At 45.8% G+C, this 20936-nt stretch overlaps 1 protein-coding gene across 10 annotated transcripts in view; it reads left to right on the forward strand.

Annotated features, from left to right (window-relative positions):
• Nucleotides 1–20936, forward strand: part of TNIK (TRAF2 and NCK interacting kinase) — a 159461-nt gene that overhangs the window by 23169 nt on the left and 115356 nt on the right. For all 10 annotated transcript variants that reach the window (XM_065073861.1, XM_065073856.1, XM_065073865.1 and 7 more), the window contains exon 2: nucleotides 4790–4855. In XM_065073861.1, coding sequence (XP_064929933.1) covers nucleotides 4790–4855 — 66 coding nt within the window. The remainder of the gene's footprint in view (nucleotides 1–4789; nucleotides 4856–20936) is intronic.

Genomic DNA, 20936 nt, shown 5'->3' on the forward strand with positions numbered 1-20936 from the left:
TACATCCTGCTTTATCATCCACATACAGAAGTCCCTTTTCTGATAATGCAGCAGTTTTAAATATACTGTTTATTGAAATAAAGTGGGCTTTTTTTTTTTTTTCCGTGACATTGCTGGAAAAGATGATGCTCTTGCCGCCTTCTGTGTCTCAGGCTGGTTTTAGCCACTGAGTCACTACTACCACTGATTTTCCTGGGAGGTAGGTGAGGAGCACAACAATTTCCCACTTGAATTTGAGCCTGTCCTGGCTGCAGCTGTGGAAGCAGGATCAGATCCTGGCACAGGGGAGCTTGAGTGCCAACCCGTCCCTGGCCAGAGGACCACCAGGGTCTGGGCAGCCCTTGCCACCGGTACTACTATGTAAAACATTTCCCATCCCATGAGCAACTGAAAGATCCTCTTGTTGAAATGTTTCATTGCTTTATGAAGAGCTCCATGCTTGAGTTTGCTCCGGCATCTTCTGGCACAAATTCCAACTGACTTGTCCTCCTCAATGAGGTTTTTTGTGCTGTGGTGGGCAAGTGGCCATGCTGGGGCTGGTGGCACGTTCATATGGAGAAAGCTGTATCTGGGTTCTTCTGGGACTGGAGTGCTGAGCCTGTGCCACCCCAGAAAGCTTACCTTTTTAAACTAAAAATAAGCTTTGTCTTTCCTTAGCAGGAAATGGTTGAGCTGTGCAGCACTGCAGGTCTAAAAGTGGAGTGATGTGCAAATGTCCGCCAGCATCTCTGCAGCCCCTACGTGGGCTTGTGCGGCTGTCCCTGCCATGCCCACCTCCCCTGGGGCTGGCGTGCAGGGTGATGGGTGCTACTGGCCCCTTTGGACAAAGGACGAGGTCAGGCTGAGCTGACGCGCTAGCACAAGCCCACTGACCCTGAGTTTTGGCTCTGCCCTTTCCCCTGCGCGTGTCTGCTCCACTCCCTTATTCAGGCAGGCTGGCAGGGGAGGAGGGAGGGACCCTACCTTGGTACAAAGGCTCTAAGCATAGGCCTGGTTCTACTACAGCCTTACAAATCTTTATCTGCCTGAAGCTAAAACTTAGAGCTGAAAACTATGCATGGGTTTGTCTTAAATAGTGGTTCTTTTCACCTCATTTTAAACAGTGCATTTTCTTATCCTAAATTATCAGATAGCCTCTTTTTTCCCCCCCTTTTATTTGTGAGCTTTTTATTTAACCCAGATGTTTTCAGTTTAAATAAATTTAAATAAATGCAGTTTGTGAAAGCAGGCAGGGCATGGACAGAGGAGGCTGCCATAGCAGGAGGGTGACAGCCTCGTGGACTGCATGCCCCTCTCTGAGGGGGGAGAGGACATGGGCAGAAGGTGGTAGGTGCCAGGCTGGCAGCAGCTGCCTGTAATGAGCTTTGAGACCAGCCCCAGCCAAATGCAGCCCAGCACGCTGCTCTGAGCCCTGCTCTGCAGCACGGCCTATATTTGGTCTGAGATTACTCCCTGCTTGGCCTGGATTGGTCCCCATTCGGGCTCTGCAGGGTGGATTTCTACTCCCCTGGCTAACGTAAAAGCTTCTGTGCAGCGTGCCTCTCCTCTGTGTTTTCATTCCTTACTGCCTGCTCCAGCCTGCCTGCGTTGCTGTCGCTGCTCTCTGGTGCCATCCTGAAGCATCTCAGCTGGGGCTCTGCAACATGCAGGATGTGCCCCTGTTACCAGGGACAGCCTATTCCCCAGCAACCATTAAGATGCAATGTTCATCCCCATGTAGGAGCCAGTCCACGAGTGGAAAGAGGGATATATAGATAGATTTTTTTTTTTTTTTTTTTTTTTTTTTTCCTTTTCCTCCCTGCCTGCCTCATCTTCTGCTGAGTATTTTCTGAAAAGGCAGTTAACAATGCATTACTCCTGAGCACAAAAGGTGGCTGTTGGGAAGGAGCGTTGTCCCTCCAACAGCCTGTGCATGGGCCGAGAAGGACAGCGTGACCGGGAGGGGCATCAGCCCCTGCTCTGAGCTTGCTGCTGCAGTGTTGCCATGGCTGTGCTGGGATGGGGTGGCTTGTGCCAGCAGTCAGGGGACAAGCATCACTCGGAACCGTGCTGCGAGATGCCCGGTTACCTTGGCGATGCTTCTGGAAAAATGCAGAGAGGAAACAGGGTGGAGGGGAGACCTGCAGCAGAGGAATTGCTTGGTGGGTGGGAGCTGTGGATGGTGGTAGCAGTGGGGGAAGGCCCTCCCAATGCCCTCCCAGTTGCCCCTGGCCAGCACAAAGCTGCCCTGGCCAAAGTGGGGTGGTGTCTATGGAGGCAGGTGTAGTGCTTGGTGGGATTTGGGTAAACCTGGTGGAACCACACTACGTCTGATGTTTGCGCATGTTAGAGGAGGGAGAAGTGACCTGGGATGATGGGAGGGGTTACTCCTTGGTTTGAGGATTTGTGGAAAGAGGTTGGAAAACATATTGTGAAGAGCAGTTCTCTTTATCAGAAACAGCCAGCTGCTTCCCTGGATGTTTCTCCAGACCTCCCAATCATCTGCCCTAGGCACAGCTTTCTTTTGCCGTAATCTCCTAGTGAATATTCAAAAATAGATATATTTGTAACACTAGAAAAGCCTCTTTCAGAGTTGTTTCAGCACTGCAGAGAACAATCCTTAGGAAAGAAACTCAAAAATTAAACAGCAGCTGCTGCCATGTTTCCCCCGCTCCTTTCTCACCCAGTTTGTGGAAACCCAGTGCACCCAGTTCCCTTTCACATCTGTTTTTACCATTTCCCTGCCTGGTCCCAAGGCAGTAAAACAATGGGATGTCTGCACCAAGCCGAGATGCTGCATGCTAGAAACCCATTGTGCTGCAGCTTCACTCGTGGTGCCCAGGCATCTGACTGAAGTGAGTTGGGGTATATTTGTGTCAGGGCAGATGTGTCCTCAGTGGTCTCCAAGCCTGTTCCAGTGCAGCTTCCCTGCCCTTCACTGCAGATGGTACCACCAAAGGTGAGCTTGGGCTCGCCAGGACTGGCCGTGACAGCCTGGAGAAGCTGTGTCTATAATGGAGAAGCAGACAGAACGATAGAGTTGCAGAGTAGTTTTGGTTGGAAGGGACCATCAAAGCTCATCTGGTCCAACCCTCCTGCCATGAGCAGAGACATCTTCAACCAGATCAGGTTGCTCATAGCCCCGTCCAGCCTGGCCTGGGATGTTTCCAGGGATGGGGCATCCACCACCTCTCTGGGTGACCTGTTCCAGTGTTTCACCACCATCAGTGTAAAAAATTTCCTCCTCATGTCTGGCCTGAATCTCCCCTCCTTTAGTTTAAAACTATCACCCCTTGTCCTGTTGTAACAGGCCCTGCTAAAAAGTCTGTCCCCATCTTTTTTATCGGCCCTTTTTAAATACAGAAAAGCTGCAATAAGGTCTCCCTGGAGCCTTCTCTTCTCCAGGGTGAGCAACCCCAACTCTCTCCGCAGCATTTCTAAATGTATGGAGTGGTCAGGCGGTTGCTGTGACCCTGGCACAGAGATGTGCCGAGCCCCAGCAGGTGTGCAGCAGCGCACGTTCTGGTCTGGGTGGAAAGGTGCCTCATTCACATCAGGATTTAGATTAATTGACTTGTGGTGCTATTAATATGTTGAACCTTGCTTCTTAGCTGCTCACAAAGACCCAGTGTTTGACTTTTGGACACAGAAGTCATCTTGAACTGATGGGGGCTTTGTAATGAATGAAACCTCTGTGTCCATAGCACGGTGGTGGGTGTCCCTCTCCCATCCCCCAAGGAGTGCTGCTGGCTGATCCTCCTTTCCCTGTCAGAGCCATTCATCAACCCATCTGCGTCTTCTTGCGTCACAGCTGTCAGCCCTCTGCTCACTGGAATGCCACGTTGTTTTATACCTAAAATGACTCCAAATCCAGCAAAGAGGATGGGTGATGCTGGGGTCACCTTTGGGCTGGTCTGGGTGGTCCCAGGGTTGTCCAGACCTCAGGGTGCTGGGACAAATCTGCATCCACTGGCTTCCATGGGGATCTCGTATCCTAAATTGGAGTGATGAGTATGGGAGAAGGAGGAGGAGTGGAAAAGTATAAATAAAGTGTCTGGAAGGGGAAAACCCACCAAGAGGAGAAAATAGCAGTGCTAGTTTATTCTTTCCCCACACTCCCTCGTACCTCTCTGCTCGTACCGTTTTTTAGCTGTGCCGGTGGGTGTGCTCCAGCTTCTGCTTGTGTGTGTGCTTATGTGTGACTGTTGTCCCCATCTGGACAGGCACTGGGCAGAGGAGGGTCTGGGAATGGGTTTTGGTTCTTCAGTAACACTTTACAAATCATTGTGTCCTCACATAGCGCTGCCCTAGATTTGCTCATCTTGGTTAACAAACCAGAATGTCAGTGGCCAAAATGCACCAAATGAAGCCAAGTAACACCAGTGCTGCTAACCTCAGGAACAAACCTGGAAAGCCCTCTTTTGAACCCAGAAGTGACAGTTGGCTTGTTTTATGCTAAAGCTGATGTGTAAGAAGACCTAAGTTTTAGTAGCAAATAACTGCTATTGCATTTAAAACATACACTGAGCGTTTGAGTTTCAAGCAGAATACAGTCAAATGGATCAGCGCTCAGTCATGGGCATCAGCCCAGTATCTCCCTGTCCAGATGTTGGAGGTGTGGGCAGTGCTAGGTAAAGCTGTGCTGCCAGCAATGTCACACTTTTCCTCATCCTGACTTTTAGTGTGGAAAAGCTTAAACCACTTAAAACATTTGTCAGTGCAATGTTGATCTGCTTGTGTTGAATTTTTGTAGAAATCTGTAAGTATTGCTTATTTAATATATTTTTTTTTTTCCTTCTTTTTCTCCTAGGATCCTGCAGGAATTTTTGAACTGGTGGAGCTTGTTGGAAATGGTACCTATGGGCAGGTCTATAAGGTAAGGGCTTCACCTGAAGTGATCCTGTTTGCCTTGGCTATGTATTGAACATCGAGAATCCCAGCACATCATCTTGGCTACGTTTGGCCTGTTTCAGGCCTGACAAGAAGCTTTACTGAACTCTTGCTTTTTGGTCCTGTGTGCAAGTACCGTGTAGCACATCAAACTCTGATAATAAGCAATTCGTATTAGTTCTAAAACCGTCACTAAAAAATAAATCGCCTTTTCTTTTTTTCCTCCTCTCCCCCTGGTTGCTTTTTATTGATTATATGATGAGGAGAGAGTGAAAAGTCTGCACTTTAATAGATAAATCTCGATCTCTTCTAAGAGCTGAGTTTATGGCTGCAATAGGCTGCCAAATGAGTTTGCTGCAGTCTAGTGCTCTGCTCGCAAGCTGCCGTCCTGTCCGTGGGCAGAAACCTGCTGCAGGAGAAAAAACACAGTGGTCAGTAACCTTGCTTTAGGTTTCTGTAAACACCTGGAAGCAGCTCTCCAGATGAGAATAGTGAGAAGGCTGTGAAGAATGGAATTTTAAACCCATTAACGTCTTTACAGAAATGTTTAAAATGTCCAGCCTCTGCTGAATTACATCACCTTTTCCAAACACCTCTTAGCTCTGGGGGATTTACAGATTTTGTTGCCTTGATGGGGATTTTTCTGGGTGATACTTGTGGGCTGGGCAGTGATTGAATAATTTCAAAGTCTGGGTTTATCTGTGCTTAGTATATTGGTGGGGAGATGTTTCTCGACATGACTGCATGAGGAATTTGCCAAATGTTTCAAGTCTGCTGGGAGATAATAGCTTCCCTGGGCCCCATTCTCCAAAAACTTCTGTATGTGTGGGCATAAGTTCTCTATGTATATGTACTCCTGTGTGTGCATGTGCACTCAGATCCTCTTTACCTGCCATGCCTATATTCTGTTTTGACTGTAGGAAATAATATATTCATGTGCTGTTGCTTGGAAGGCATAGCTCTTGTCTGTCATGTGGTAAAACGCAGTGAGCTGCCCCTGATGAACCAAAAAACAAGGGTGCTTAAAAAGCTACCTGTCAGGAAGTATTTGTTCCGAATTCTGGTTTCCCCGTCCTCCCACTGCTGTAGGCTAATCCCATCGGTACGAGGATGTGGGGAGTGAAGTGAACCAAAGGTGAACTGGAACTTCGGAGTTTCAAATGTGTGAATTTTTGAACTGGAATAAGAGACAAAAACAAAGAAAAAAAAAATAATAAAAAACAAACCACACCGAAACTGTTCTTATCAAGGTTATATCCCATGGACCCTTCCCCTCTGGTGTTGGTTGTTTTTCCACCATACACTCCCCACCATGGGAACTCCCTTCTGAACTGTTTTTCTTCTCAGCTGCTAGAATAATGGTAGAGGATGACCTAATTTTAACTGGTGCATATTTCTAACAATCAGTGGAAACTATGTGCCTCTAACAGCCTTTTGAAAGCATCATGTTCTTGTGGAGAGCAGAAAAGGGAAATCTGCTGGTGCCGGTGCTGCTGATTGGGTTTCCTCTTGCTGTGTTTGATTCTTTTGGTGCATCTGTGTGTTACCTCAAAGCAGGGAAAAAAAACCACTCAGAAATGTCCGTGTGTAGGCTTTCTGGGAGGTGAACACCTCTGTGTTCCCTTTTTCTCCATGGTACAGGAAAAAAATCCTCCTCTTAACTGTTTTTAACTTGCTGGTGTAATTGAGTTGTCCTCGGTGTGATTCACGCGGTGCAAGTGCCAGACAGGATGGTGATGGGGGAATGCTGCTGTCTAAACCGAATTACTAAGGCATGAGTTCAGACTTAGACTGACTTCAGAGCTCACTTAAACTGAAGCCTTGGAGTAGCACCCACTCTATAAACAGAAGGAGACTTTGATATAAAGCATACATAACTGTTTATGGTGTCCCACCCTAAAACCTAGCGTGGAAATAAGATCTCTGCGATTCATTTTCTCCAGATACCACCGCTGTATTTATCTCTTGCAGCAAAACAAATGGATCAACTTTCATGACTCACAGACCTTCTGGCTCCTTCCAAAACAGCCTTAGAAGTGGTCCATACCTAGGAGCAGTGTCCTCTGTAATTGGACTCTCATTCCAGCGCCATTCCAAACCCATCTCAGTTGGGAAGAGGCAGAAGTGGGATGCATATTCCAGGCAGGGGAGAGCATCTTATGTCTGTGTGCTGCAAGGCTGCTGAAACAGGACTGCAGCCCTGATGTCTCCCCCAGAAAACCTAACTTACCAGCAGGTTTTAACACTGCCATATTTGTGGGGGAGACTACAGGTGCCCTGGTGGTCACCAGCTCACCTGCCCAGGACCTGGAGGGACATGTGCAAGGTGCAAACCTCCCATTGATCCCATGGGATACAGTGGATGGTTATGTTGCTTTGGTGACTGAATATCACAGCCTGACAGGCTGGGGAGTCAGAGGAATGTCTGGTAGCAGCATAGTGACAGGGGCCGTCAGAGAGCTGCGGTTCATGGAGTCAACCTCAGGATCCGCTGTGGTGGAGAGGTTTGGGGGCTGCTGCCACAGCATATGCCTTCTTGCTCATACAAGAAAAAAAATATACTGGACAAGTCTGGTGCACATTAACAGCTTCCAAAGGGAGGGCACCCCTCTGCTGAAGCGTGGGCTCTGGGGTGAAAAGTTTATTTACGGAAGAGGTTGTCAGGCATTGGAACAGGCTGCCCAGGGAAGTGGTTGAGTCACCATCCCTGAAAATGTTTAAAAGACACATAGATGATGTTCTTAGTGACATGGTTTAGTGCCAGCACTGGATTAATGGTTGGACTTGATGATCTTGAGCGTCTCTTCCAACCAAAATGATTCTATAATTCTGTGAAGCTCGCTGCGTAAGTTGCCTTGATCCTGCTTTCTGGGTCATGATTTGAAGATCCGTTTCAGGTGGTACACAGTGCTGTTGCAAATCAAAGCTTTGTTCTCTTGAGGCTTGTGCTCCAGAGGCAAAGGTATCTTGTTTGGATTGATCTCTGTATTTTCATGTGAAGGCCTTTCTTTGCTCAGACTGCAGGTTAAGACATTGCTGTGGTGCTTCCCAGCTCTGGCCATGCCCCAGGGACACCTGAACACTGCTGGAGCCCTCGGCAGTGACCTGCTCTGCTTGCTTCTCTCTAAACCCAACCACAAGCTCTTCGATTTGGATAATTGCAGAGAGAAATAACTTTCCTTGTTCGCCGCTTAACATTGTCTGTGAATAGCTTGATTTTTATTTTAATGAGGGACCGTACTGGTGATGGTTTATCTCTCTAATTGAATCGTAAGCTTTTCTTTATTTTCTAATAATCCCGCATCTAGTGTTACAGATTGTAAACTCTTTTTGATAAAAGACTGAGAGCTTGCTAGCTCCTATGCCAGACATTGTTGCATTAGGGGATTTTTGTGTCCTTGGATTTCTTTTTTTGTGTGTTTGTTTTTTTTTTATTTAATGTGTTTAAAGAAATGGCTAACGGGGATACAATGATTTGGACTTGAAGAACCGAGCCATTGCCTCAGTGTTTTTTAGCAGGTAGCTGATGGTTGAAAGCAAAACTATAAACATAAAAATCCTTAAGACCCTTTAGAGCATTATCTAAAGCATGAGGAAATGCTGCTTTTATGTTCCAGCACATTATTATTACTGCTTATCTCTACTTTGCATTAGAGAGCAAGCAGAAAGTTCTTAAAACACAGTGTACACTGTGTATGCCCGGATAAATCATAGCATCGGGGCCACAACTGCTGGTGTGTCGAACACCAATAAATATGTGGGCTGAAAGTAAAAGTGACACTAGGTTACTCAGAAATACTTTTCTAGCAGATCCTTATGAAGCTGGGGGAAGACATGCAGTGGGCTGCTTATTGTGCCCTGAGTATGTTAAAAAAATGAAGTGATGCCTTGGTGTTTTCAGACCTTTTTTAGCTGCAGGTGTCTGCATGCTGACCTGTGCACAGCATCACCAAAGCAGGATTTTGATGTGAGCCTTTGCAGTAGGTGAGTAAATAGGTCAGATGGTAACCTTTGCCTCTCTCATCTTGTGTAGTTTTACAACACTGAACAGGGAAATAAATCATGTTGAGATTACATACTCACATGTTTCTTCACAACCATACCAGGAGGTCAACGGTCATTAATGCCAAGTACTGCTTTACTTCGTGCCCCGGGGGTGCAGCTCTCCACTTACAGCTCTAGCAAGGCTTTATTTTACAGGGTACAAGATACAGTACTCGGGGCTGACTCCCTAACTGCACAATAACTATTGATTGTTTAATTAGCTGGTAAATGCCATATAATCGCTAAGCCATTATGCAGCATTATTCTGAGCTCTAATTTAGAGCATGTGGGATCTGCGAGCTGCAAGTCTCACAGCTCTGGCTCCCTGGGGAGCTCCTCCACCATCCTCACATGATGGGGCAAGCAGGAGTCATGCCCCCAGGAGCCACCCCCGGGTGCCACCAGCCACCTCTAGGCTGTCCTTGTCCCCTGCCAGCCATTTGAAGAGGACAGGCTTTTTGCAGATGCTCTTTGTTGCGCTGTGATTTGTGTCATCTGGGGTACAGTATTTGGGGGGAAAGGATGAAGAAATGCATCCCAGGGTCTTTTGTCAGGGTTTGTTTATGTATTACCCAGCTGGCATTTGCCCAAAGCTAGGACAGATCCACCTGGAAGCAGATCCCTAAATCTGACCCAGTAGATGAAGATGTTGAGGTGTGTGGGTATGAGAAAGTGAATAAAGCATTTGAAATCCAAGGTTGCCTGTTGCTGGAGGGCTGGGAGCAGCAGGGCTGCTGGGATGCTTTGGTTCCCTAGTTAAACTGCTGGGAATGCCCCTGGCACAAGGCTGTTCATGGTAACATTGTCCTGGAGTTTGTAGATGCTGAATGAGGGGGGATAACGCATGTCCTGCCCTCTGGGTGCTGTTTGTGCCTCCCCTGCACAGCAGCATCCTTCCTTCTGGTACCCCTGGGCATCCCACTGCTGCAGGCTGGTGGGGTAGCAGGTGAATATGCTAAGGAAACCCTTTTAAAAGATTATTGTAAACTTCTCTTACATTTTTTTGGAGGGGGAGGTATGAGGAAAAAAAAGCTAATGTGCAGTCTGTGCCATGTTTAGCCTGCCCAAGGTCTGGCTCAGCTGATCAAGTGGTGGGCCCTTGCATCAGCCCCGGTGAGAACAGAGACTCTGCAGGTTCCTGAGTCATTATTAGCAGTTCAGATAATTAGCTCGAGTCAGGAATGACATTAATTGTTTTTAATAATCAGTTGTTTTATTTTCTCCCTTTCCAAACGGCTGATGGTCAATAGCTTGATAATTAATCACCGTTGCTTTTAGCCGTGTGGAAGAACTTACCATGCTGCACACAATTAATAATTCCTGGGGATTGTTGCTGTAAAGAATTACTCTTAGTTTACATACACAGCTTTTATAGCTGAAGACTGACTGCTGTGCCTTGCTTGAGAGACTGGGCTGTGAACACAAGCAAACCATGCACGTTGCCTGTGGACTGGGTTGTGCTGCTGGCCACCCCTTGTCCAAACACCCACCTTGCGGTGGTGGGTGCTGTGTGCTGGTCCTGAGCAAGACAAAAGCTCACTTTCATGGGCCACCAAAGGAATTAGGGCAAGGAAACTGGTGAAGGGTCTAGAGAACAAGTCTTATGAGGAGCGGCTGAGGGAACTGGGGCTGTTCAGCCTGGAGAAAAGGAGGCTGAGACCTTATCACTGTCTACAGCTACCTGAAAGGAGGTTGAACCATGGAGGGTGTTGGTCTCTTCCCCCAGGTAACAAGTGACTGGATGAAAGGAAGTGGCCTCAGGTTATGGGAGGAGTGGTTTAGATTGGATATTGGGAAAAATTCTTCACTGAAAGGGTTGTCAGGCATTGGAACAGGCTGCCCAGGGCAGTGGTGGAGTCACCATCCCTGGAGGTGTTTAAAAGACAGGTAGACGAGGTTCTTAGGGACGTGGTTTAGTGCTAGAGTTAGGTTATGGTTTGACTCAATGATCCTGAGGGTCTCTTCCAACCAAAATGATTCTGTGAATTCAGAGCTTTCAGTCTTGCAATCTAAACAGCTCTAACCCTAGCCAGCCAGCTATTGTATTTGGAGGGGCATTGTAAGCATTTCCCTTTTCCTACCATCTAGTTGTTATAAAAGGAACTGTGGCGTTGTGAGATTGAATGTGACTTGAGCCAACTTGGTTCTTCTAGTGTTGTAACCTTGGGTTTGGGTCCTTTTTGTTTCCAGCAGCTTCAGGGACTGCTTTTGCTACATGGCAGGGTAGACTGAGTGTAGGTGCATGTACGTGTATAGCTGTCCCTTGTCATGGTCTGATGGTCACTGCAGACTGAGGCAAATGCATGAGGGATTGGTACCCTCTGATTTGGGCTTTCCTCATGATCTGGTGCTGTGCTTAGAGCCTGCTCTGTAGTTCTGGGACAGGGAAGCACCTTGTCCCTGTCCCCTTGGGGCAGCAGAACAGTTCCCCAGCGCCAAGCTGACGTGCCCTATCCAGAGCTCTTCTTTCTGCTGGGATCGTTCTGGTGGTGCCTGGGACCACTCACAGCCACATTCAGATACAGACCTGCATGGGCAGGCACCAGCCGCTTGGTATCTTCAAGGTCATGTAAGGGCCATGTGAGTGTGAATGGATTTACGAGACTCACAAGCTGCTTTATAATCTGTCCGTATCCCAAGCACAGTATTAAATCTTAAGCCGTTGTTTCCTCTGGTATGGCTCCCTGTGCCAGCAGAGAGGACAGCGGTGTCACCGGGTGAGGATGCTCACCGGTGCAGGGGTCTCCATTGTTCCTGTAGCCACCGGCTTGCGGGTGTTACTGGGCTTTTATCAGCTTTTGCTGGATCGGCGGAAGGGGCTGGGATGGCCTACTCGTTTGTGATAAGGTGTGCAAACGTTATCAGAAGGAAAACGAGCGACCTCAGTTTATCAGCATCCCTGTGACATTAAAATATCTCTAAAAGAGAAGGTCCTTTCCTTGCTGACTCAAATGGGATGTGTGTGTTTCTGAAACAGGGACTTGTTTTTGCCATGCAGGCGAGGAAATCTTAACTGGAAAATGCTTAAAATGATGTTTCACTTTTTTTTTTTTTTTTTTTTTTAATGGGGGGAAGAAAAAGCTTTGTTACCAGAGCAACTGGTACATCTTGTGCTGCTTCATTTCTCTGAAATACAGAGAGAGCCCTCAGCCCTCCCTTCCTTCCCGCAAGAAACCAGCCTACACACACCTACACACCAATATGTCGCATTAACTTTGCTGCTTTCTGAATAATATAAGGGAAAGGTGCTTGTTACATTTCAATCCTATAGAAAGCAGGTTATAAAAGGTGATTTAAAACGTTCCTGTATTGGCTCCCTTTTAATCTCTATTCCCTTTCTCCCTCTCCAGAGTTTGTGGTATGAAGGGGCAGGGTGAAGGTCAGGAGCAGACTGATGAGTCTGTGAAGTGACATTTGTCCACTCTCGCTGGCATTGCTGGATGCTGTGCTTCTGTAAATACGGCACAGTTCTGCAGGACAAAAAATATCTACAGTGGCATAGCGGGGTGAAAAGATAACTCTGAAGATATGAAGTGAAGCCAACTGTGTGCTGCAGAGTATGGGAATAATGGTGGTGGGTCTTGCAGCACTGTTTGTGTGGGTGCCAGGCAAGGATAGGAATGGAGGGAGAGCATTTTCCTTGACTTGTGGGGTTTAGAAGATGCTCTGTGCAAGCACCTGCTCTGCAGAGAACGTGAGCAAGCACCATGTCCAGTACCACCTTCTCCTATCCTATAGGAATGACTGGACTGGGAACTCAGACCTGTATTTTCTCAGATCTTCTGCGAGGACACTTAAAGTGGGCCAACTCACTAGTGGGCTGTACAGCCCCGGTATCCATAAGTTTCATGTTTGTGGACTAGTCCTGCTGGGTGCGTGGCTTGTTTTGTGTTAGCAGAGCTGCATCAGAACAGTCTGGGAAGGGGAGGTTGTGAACATACGTAGCATGTTTAATACCGAGGTCTGAAAGACTCACTGCCTAGCAGTCTTCAAGCCCCCCAGGAGAAATTGGTCCATGTGAGTTGTCGGGCTGGTCTGTGCTTGTGTGGCTGCTCTTGAGGTTGCTCTTGCTCTGAGTCCCATGACTTTGGTCAGGCTCTTTGGATCTGGTCATGGTGATTTATCTGAGTATCTAGCTGCCAACTGCATTGCTGAACTGGGAGGTCTGGGGGGAGCTGTTTAGAAAATAGCTAGCATTCCAAAATCAGGGTTATTGCATGTAAAAGCATCACTCTCCTTTTCAGGAGATGCAGCTTCTTGTCCTACTGAAGTTTTAATTGCTCACATCACTGTAATACCTTACAATAGTATGTAGTATGTTATACGGGTGTGGTTGTGGCCAGTGAGAGAGGTATGGATGCTGTAAGGCTTAATCAGATTATAAATAACATTTGCTGTTGGGATGTATTGATCTAATGGTAACCCTGGGCTGCAGCTGGGACCACGCAGCTGCTGGCTCATCCCCCCACCCAAAGTAGGATGAAGAAGAAAATCAAAAGCAGAGAAAGGAAAAAAAAAACCCCACAACTTCTGGCCTGAGATGAGAACAGTTTAATAGGACAGCAAAGGAAATAAAAAAAATAGAATATACAGAACAAGTTATACACAATGTAATTGCTCACTTCCTGGGACACCAATAGCCTGTTGGTTCCCGAGCAGTGGTATTTGCCCCCTGGCCATCTCCAGTTCATATCCTGAGCATGATGTTGTATGTTAAGGATTATCGCTTTGGCCAGTTTGGGGTAGTTGTCCTGGCTGTGCCCCTTCCCAGCTTCTTGTGCACCTCCAGCCTTCTGGCTGGAAAATCCTTGACTTGGTATAAACATTGCTTGGCAACAACCAAAACACCAGTGTATTATCTGCGTTCTTTCCGTAATAAATCCAAACCACAGCACTATACCTGCTTCTGAGGAAGAAAATCAAGTGTATTCCAGCTGAAACCAAGGCAGTGCCTCTGCACCAACATTTTGAAAACAAATGGTTGTGGGTGAGGCTAGTTCCCAGAGGAGCGAAGTACAGCAGCGGTTAAGCCATTAGTAGGTCAGCTGAGCAAAACAACCTAAAGAAGGCCTGAAAAGTAGGTTCTGGAGCTGTGAGGTGTTTTGTTCCTCTGGCTCTGAAGGTGCCACTCTTGGCTAAGAGGGCAGGAGAGGACTTTTTGGAAGGTTTAGAGAAGGCGATGGTGGGAGCAGTAGCAGGAGGCCGCTGTAGGTCCAGCCTGTGTGTTGAGGCATTCATGGATGCTGGAATGTTTGTCTTCAGAGTCATTTCTTGCTTGTCATTTTTTTTATATCTTTTGAAATTTTGATGCTGCTTGACTTGCATCTGACTCTGAAGACTTGAAGGCAAGCGATGCCTACGGGGAGCTGCTTGGAGCTCTGCATCTTCTAGTTGTTACGCTTTGAAGGCTCGCTGCAGAGAGAAGTGTGTATCTCTTGAAATCTGTAGTTTATTCTTAGGTTTACCTGGGAAGCCCTTTATACTAATTACCTAAAGATGGAAAGTGCCAAGCAAACACAGCCTGCTTCCAAATGTTGTGGTATTTTTCCTGCTCTCGCATAGAATGGCAGACTGGCATTTTTGTGTTCGTTTCAGTCTTCAATTTTTTTGTGTTTAGGTCTCTAAATCCTTGTGTTTGCACTGTTGTGATAGTACAAGGGGAAATGGTTTTAAACTAGAAAAGGGGAGGCTGGTAGGCTTTCTCTTGATGAGAATCTCTGCTTGAGTGTGGCAGCTGGACTTCAGGGCTGTAGGAACCTCATGGGTTGTTGGGTTACATTGGTTGTGTGGTTGGGGGCTTTCACCAAGGACCGCAGCAGGAGCACCCTGGAATGGGAGGGCTGCTGCTCTGCCCCAATTTCTACTGTTTCATAGGGCTATTTGCAACCTGTGGCAGTGAGTTTCCAAAATGAATAGCCTTCTGCAGGTAATTCTTGGTTTTTGTTTAAATCCACTGTGAAGCTGAACCTGATGGCAACCGATACTTGAAATGATCTGGACAGGATCCAGCCCAATGTGTTTAAAAATGGGAGCTGTGGAGGAGAGTTGCATAAAGGACAGAATTGGATTTTAGATGTCCATAGTTTATTTTACAAAGCTGTCCACAAGCCCAGTATAGAAGCTATACTGGCTTTGCCAGCTCTCCACAGGCACTGAAGATCAAGAGGCAAAAGCACCTTATCTGGGCAAGACCCATTAGCGCAACATACTTCTTGTGCTGGAGGTGATGTGTCACCTCTGCTGCAGAGACCGCGCAATGCACTGTGCTCCTGTCTGATCACATTTTGGTAGATGTTGCCTTAGCTTAATGGAAGTTTTTTCTTTTTCTCCTCTCTCCAGCTAGTGCTGGGTGGGCATAGTTTTTTTTCAGTAAGTCTAGCTATTGAGTTCCAAATAAACAAATAGCGTTAGCTTGTTACAGTTCTTCTGCTACCTTGAGAAATAGTTATTAACAAGGTCAGTGTGAAAAAATGCATTTTGTTTGTTTGCATGGTATCTAAATGAAATGAGATCAGGCTTATAGAGTAAAACAGTAAAAATAAATAAAAGTTTAACTCATGAGGCCTCTTGATTAGTTAAAAGGTGTCATTCATTCCTCACATGTTGTCATTGTGTTTTCCTTGAAATAACTGTTGGTGTGTGAACTTCAAGGTGCTTCATCTGGGCAAGCAACCCTGGGGTGTCTGTAGGGATTCCTGGTGGAGGTCCCAAGATGATGGGATGGGGTGGGATGGGAACCTCTACTGCTGAACTCTTATCCAAGCTCCTTCTCCAGAAACTCTGTTGTAAGGGTAAGTAGTGGTTGGTGTGCCAGACAGAGGGTTGGAATGGAAAGCTTGGAGCTTGTTCCAAGGCCTCTCCTTCCCCCTGTCTGTGATTTTCCTGGTGTGGTTATAACAGCCAGGGTGCTGGGCTGGCAGGGCTGTGCCTGCAGCTGGGTTGGTGACTTGTGTAGCAGTGCTGGTTTGCATTTTAAAAAAAAAAAAAAAAAAAAAAAAAAAACACAAAAAAAACAAATTTATAGGTGACTGCTAAGAGGGATTGAACCTGTTAAGCTCAATGACAAAGAAAACTAATTTAAGCAGAGTTTAAAAGAAAACTTTTTTTATTTTAAACTCCAACTGATGGATCTGTCCCTGCAGAGCCAGGGCTGAGGCACGGCTGTGAAGAACAGCACTGTTCTTATCTCCGCTGTGGATTAAGCAGGTTTGCTTCATTCCAAGGAGCAGAAAGAAAAGCAAGTTCCTGCTATGGGACATTCACGGTAACAGTCTCATTTTCCATGAATTACTCAGGTCTCTACCTGTATTTTCTGACACCTACATGTCAGACCTACTGGATTTAATCCTAATACTTCACTGCTTCTGTATGACAAAGAAAAAAATCCCTAGCAAGCGTAATGAGGAGTTGAGCCTTCAATTTGTGGTGTGGTCTTCCAAGTGCTGAGCAGCTGGTGGCATCCGTGGGAGTCAGCAGCAGTGTGGCATCCCTGGGCTCCAGCACCAGCATCCCTGAGCTCTGGCACACTGGTGGTGCCAGTGCTGAGGTCCAGCAAATGGAGGGGATGTGCTGGGAGAGAGCATCATCTCTTCTGCCAGGGTCTCTGCAGAGGTGAGATGTGGACAGGGAGACATTTCATCCTTCCAGCTTGCTCTTTTTTCTTTTCCTGCTTTGTGTCCTCTTTTGAAAAGATGGGATGTTCCTGCTGTGGCACATCTAGCCATTTATAAGTCTTTATTCTAATACTTTCCTTGGTGTTGCAGTTTGTCCCTGAGAAAAATCATTCATTTGGAATATAATGCCTCATTAAGTTTTTAAGTTGAACATTCTGGAGTCTCCAGCCAACCTTCACACTCCCCACCTGGTGCATAAAAACCTCTTTAGAGTTTGCAGCAGATATGGACAACACAAAAGGCTGGAAATACATCTTTGTTTTATGGAAACAGAAATTCACATGTAAGCAGCAATCAGGGCTTAGGGAAAACTGCAAATACCACTCATCTTGCCATTATTCTCTTTTTTTGTTAAAACAATTATGGTTATAGCCAAGGTGGGCAGTACTGCTGGTGTGCAGTGGAAATGCCTTTGCATTCCTGTGTTTCAGAGATTTTTCACACTTTAATTCAGCAGGTTCAGGATCAAGGCCAAGGCTTTTCTTCTCTACGTAACTAATAGAAAGACAGCCAATTCAGCGGAATTTCTGTAAATAGCCTGTTCCAGATGAATTGTGAATTGTGTATCTGAATACCAATAAAGTTAACACAAGTGGTAGTTTGCAAAACAAAATTGAAATCTTGTGCTAGAGAAGCAGACTTCTGAAACACAATGTAAAATTGCACTTTCATACTTTGCAAAAATATTGTTTGCTGTAGTCATGGAACTGCCCAACATGCAGGAAACTGAAGTCTTGATCCCTGGTGCTGAATGACAGAACCCAGTGGGTGAATCCTCCTGGTCAAAGGGAAAACACTAAGCATCTGCTTAAAATCCTGTAGCAGCCAAGCAGAGAGCTGGTCCCTCAAACATTTACCAAACACATTCCACGTGTATTTGCAGCTTTCTGCTTGAGGAAGGGCCCTGGGTGCAGGGAGGGCTTTGCTCTGTGTCTTTGGGCTGGGTTGGTCTGGATGCCTTTCCCATTCTGTTCTGCAGCAGATACAGGCTTGCATCTGGCAAGGAATGTGGATCAGCCAAAGGGCTGATGGTAAGAGCAAAATTTTGGGCTAGCCTGCATGACAAAGACGACCCTTCCTCCACATCTGTTGCCTTTCTCCTGGAGAGTTCACAACCTCTTTGGGAAGTTGCTTGAGAAGAAATAAGTGAATTACATAATTTAATAAAAGATTTGAGAGTACTGATTTAAGCACACTGACAGCATGGAGGAGCTGGGGCTGCAGAATGTGACTTCTCTTGCATGGGAGAGGTTAATCACATCAACTTCTGGGAGACAGGTCTGCTAGAAAGGTGGTTATGTTGGATGTGCTTTTCGTTTCATTAACACTAGGCTGTGTATAAGAACTAATAAAAGCAGAGAAAAAAATTATAGCAGAAGGGATCAATAACGTGAAAGCATTTTAATTCAAAATTAGAAAAATGAGAACAGTTATGAGCAAGGAGAGTGTATTAATAAAGGAAAATGAGTATTTGTTACTGCTGGTGTGAAATGAGATAATTTAAGAGAAATGCTCTAGTGCCTTTTGTCACAGTTAATGCCTTTTGTTAGATTTCCAAGCAAAATGGAGCCTGCGACTTTCAATTTCAGGGTTCTCAGATGAACAAAATACCGTGGGGCAGTCTGATCATCTCATACTTTACTGGAATGAGGTCATCAATAATTTTGCCTGGGTGTGATTTACACAGTTGTCAGTGTCTGGATTGCTATAATATGTCTCTGCCTGGGAAAAATGCTGCATTCCGAGGGGAGAAAAAAAAAAGAAGAAATAAACCACAAAACAAAGCAGGAGTTCTCTGTGTAGCTGGTTCACTGCTAATAATGGCTACAGAGAAGTGATTACTTGTGATCCATTAAAATGGAAAGGCTCAGCCTCTAAAGCTGGAGGCATGGAAGCTGTTAGAAGGTCAAGCTGTGTCCTTTAAGGAGAAATAGGTGGCAAATACTGTCAGCTGCAGATAACACATCTGCAAGATCATGAAAAGTATATCTGAAATTAAGATTAAAGGTGCTTTGCACTCATATGGAGAGGGGGAAAAAGAGAAGATAGAGGCAAAATCAGAAAAAAAGGGGATTAGCTTTTGGTGAGTGATAAGTGAAAGCTCTGACCAGGGAGAGATTTAAGCAGTAAAGTGCTCAGTAGACTGGGGAATTATCAGAGGCTTCTGCAGCTGCTTCCAGTGGAATTTCAACAGCCTGAAATTCTTTGTGTTTGAACCTTTCTCTCAGCCCATGCCTATATGTGTACATGCAAATGCAAAATCTCTTCTGAGGCCCATATGTCACGCTGGGAATCTGAAAACCAGAGGCTCTGGTCATCCATGCCTGCAGAAGTCTGCTCTAATTTTAGATGCCCCGGTTTACACTGAGGCAGAAAGGGACCTGACCTTCGGCTGTGCGGGCAGACCTTTTCCTTTTGCTGATGTACCCCGTGGGTCAGGGTGCTGGGAGCTTCTGAGAGTGAAGTCCTCATGGCTTGGCAGATGTTTTCAAGTTTCTGCTTTGATATCTGGGGCCAGGAAGGTCCTGCAAAAGGAACTGGATCTCTTGACTGATTAAGCCAAAATTAGCATTTCTTAATATATTGTAGATGGTGATGCTGCCAGTTCTGTCAGTCCCACCATGCTGAGAAACACCAGTTTGTGAAAGTAGGTTTTGGCTAGAACTTCTCCAAGGAGGCGAAGGACGTGACCTTTTATAAACCTGGAAGTAGCTTTGCAGGTAGGAAGCTTGGATTTGTATTCTCAACTTAAAATGATCCCAAAGGAAAATCCCTCCCCTAAAGCAGGGCAAGCACAGTGCAAGGGATCTAAAGTGCTTTTCCTCTTCCTTGGGAAAACACCACAGCCAAACAAAACCTATGGGGTTTTCATTCAGTTGGACCCTTCAATGCAAATATTCTTGCAAAAACTTCAGAAGGTTTGGGGTTTATTCTGTAGTGGAAGAAGAATTTGTTTGCAAATCTCAAGCATTTTTGGGAACTGGTGGTGATGTTCTGGGTCAGGACCACATGTCTGCTGCGTTCCTCTGTGGCAAGATGCTTGCCGACACCTGGTTCATCAGATCCATAAATACCCAGGCGTCTGGATGACCTTACTGGTGTCTGGGAGATGTTACTGGTGTCTGGTCCATAGCTGACCTTTCATTTTGCTAGCAGAAAATGGAGATTAACCTTGACAACAGTGGACTAGCATGAAGATTGCATGCCTGTGCTGTAGGATAAGAATAGACACAAACTGGAAAGGGGGAATATCGTATCTGTTAAAGATCATCTATGTGCTGTTCATGTACCAGTGACTGGGCCTCATCCTGAGCTTGTGGAAGCTTCACCTGCATAAGAAAATTGTGTATGAGCTGTAACTACCTCCCAGGTATGTGTCTTCCTTGTACATACATGTACCTTTCTTTTTGCATTTTCTCATCTGCCCAAACTAGTCTTATCAAAGGAGCATAGTGTTTAATCTGGGGCAAGCATCAGAAGAATAAGCTACTATGATTTTTGGTAGTCTGGTACAAAATTCTTTCTGCATTTCTTGGCACTTAGTTATTAATGAGGCACTTGTTCTGTTTGCTTAAAAACCTCCCAGCAGCTAGCACATGTGTGCTATGCAAATTATTTGTGGTCTGGTTAAATACTGTTTTTCTAGGAAGGGGAATAGCTGAAATTAATAGAGGAAAAATAAGTAACATTAACCCTCTATAGGCTGTTTCTTCATTAATTATTTGGGTTATTTGGCTCTTGCAGTGGAACTGAGTGTGCCATTGTTGTTAACAGTGATTTGGGATCTCGGCTTGAATAGTCACGTACCCCTGAGTGCTTACTTTGGGTGGCAGTGGTCCAGAAAACTGCCAACATCCTAATTAACACACTTTTTCAATGGACAATGTTAATATTCATACGATTATACTGTAAAATGAATAATTTGAATAGACAGAATGTCTTGCACTTTCTTGATCTCTTGTGGATTAACCTACAAAAGGCCATTGCCACTCATTCTTTCAGGCCTTAATGGGTACAAAACTTCTGATAAAATGGTGTGGAGCAGAGGTACCTAAAAAACGTGTATTAAATATAACACATCTGATAGGGATGTTAATATTTTGTTAGAGCAGCAAAGGAAAATGTGAAGGGAAACATTCATAATAGATGAGCACCTCTGAATGATGGAGGAGTACAGCAGCTCTTGGGGGTGACCCGTCCCACAGCATCCATCTAACTGGTGTCAGCTCGGCAGCGGTGATGCACAAGTCCCCCAGCTGAGACGGTGCTTAGAGGAAAACAGTGCTGAAGGGGAGGTAGAGCAAATACATGTTTGACTGGAAACCAAAGACTTGAGAGGTAGATCATGTT

This window comes from Columba livia, chromosome 9 (assembly GCF_036013475.1).
Source record: "Columba livia isolate bColLiv1 breed racing homer chromosome 9, bColLiv1.pat.W.v2, whole genome shotgun sequence".
Lineage (NCBI taxonomy): Eukaryota > Metazoa > Chordata > Aves > Columbiformes > Columbidae > Columba > Columba livia.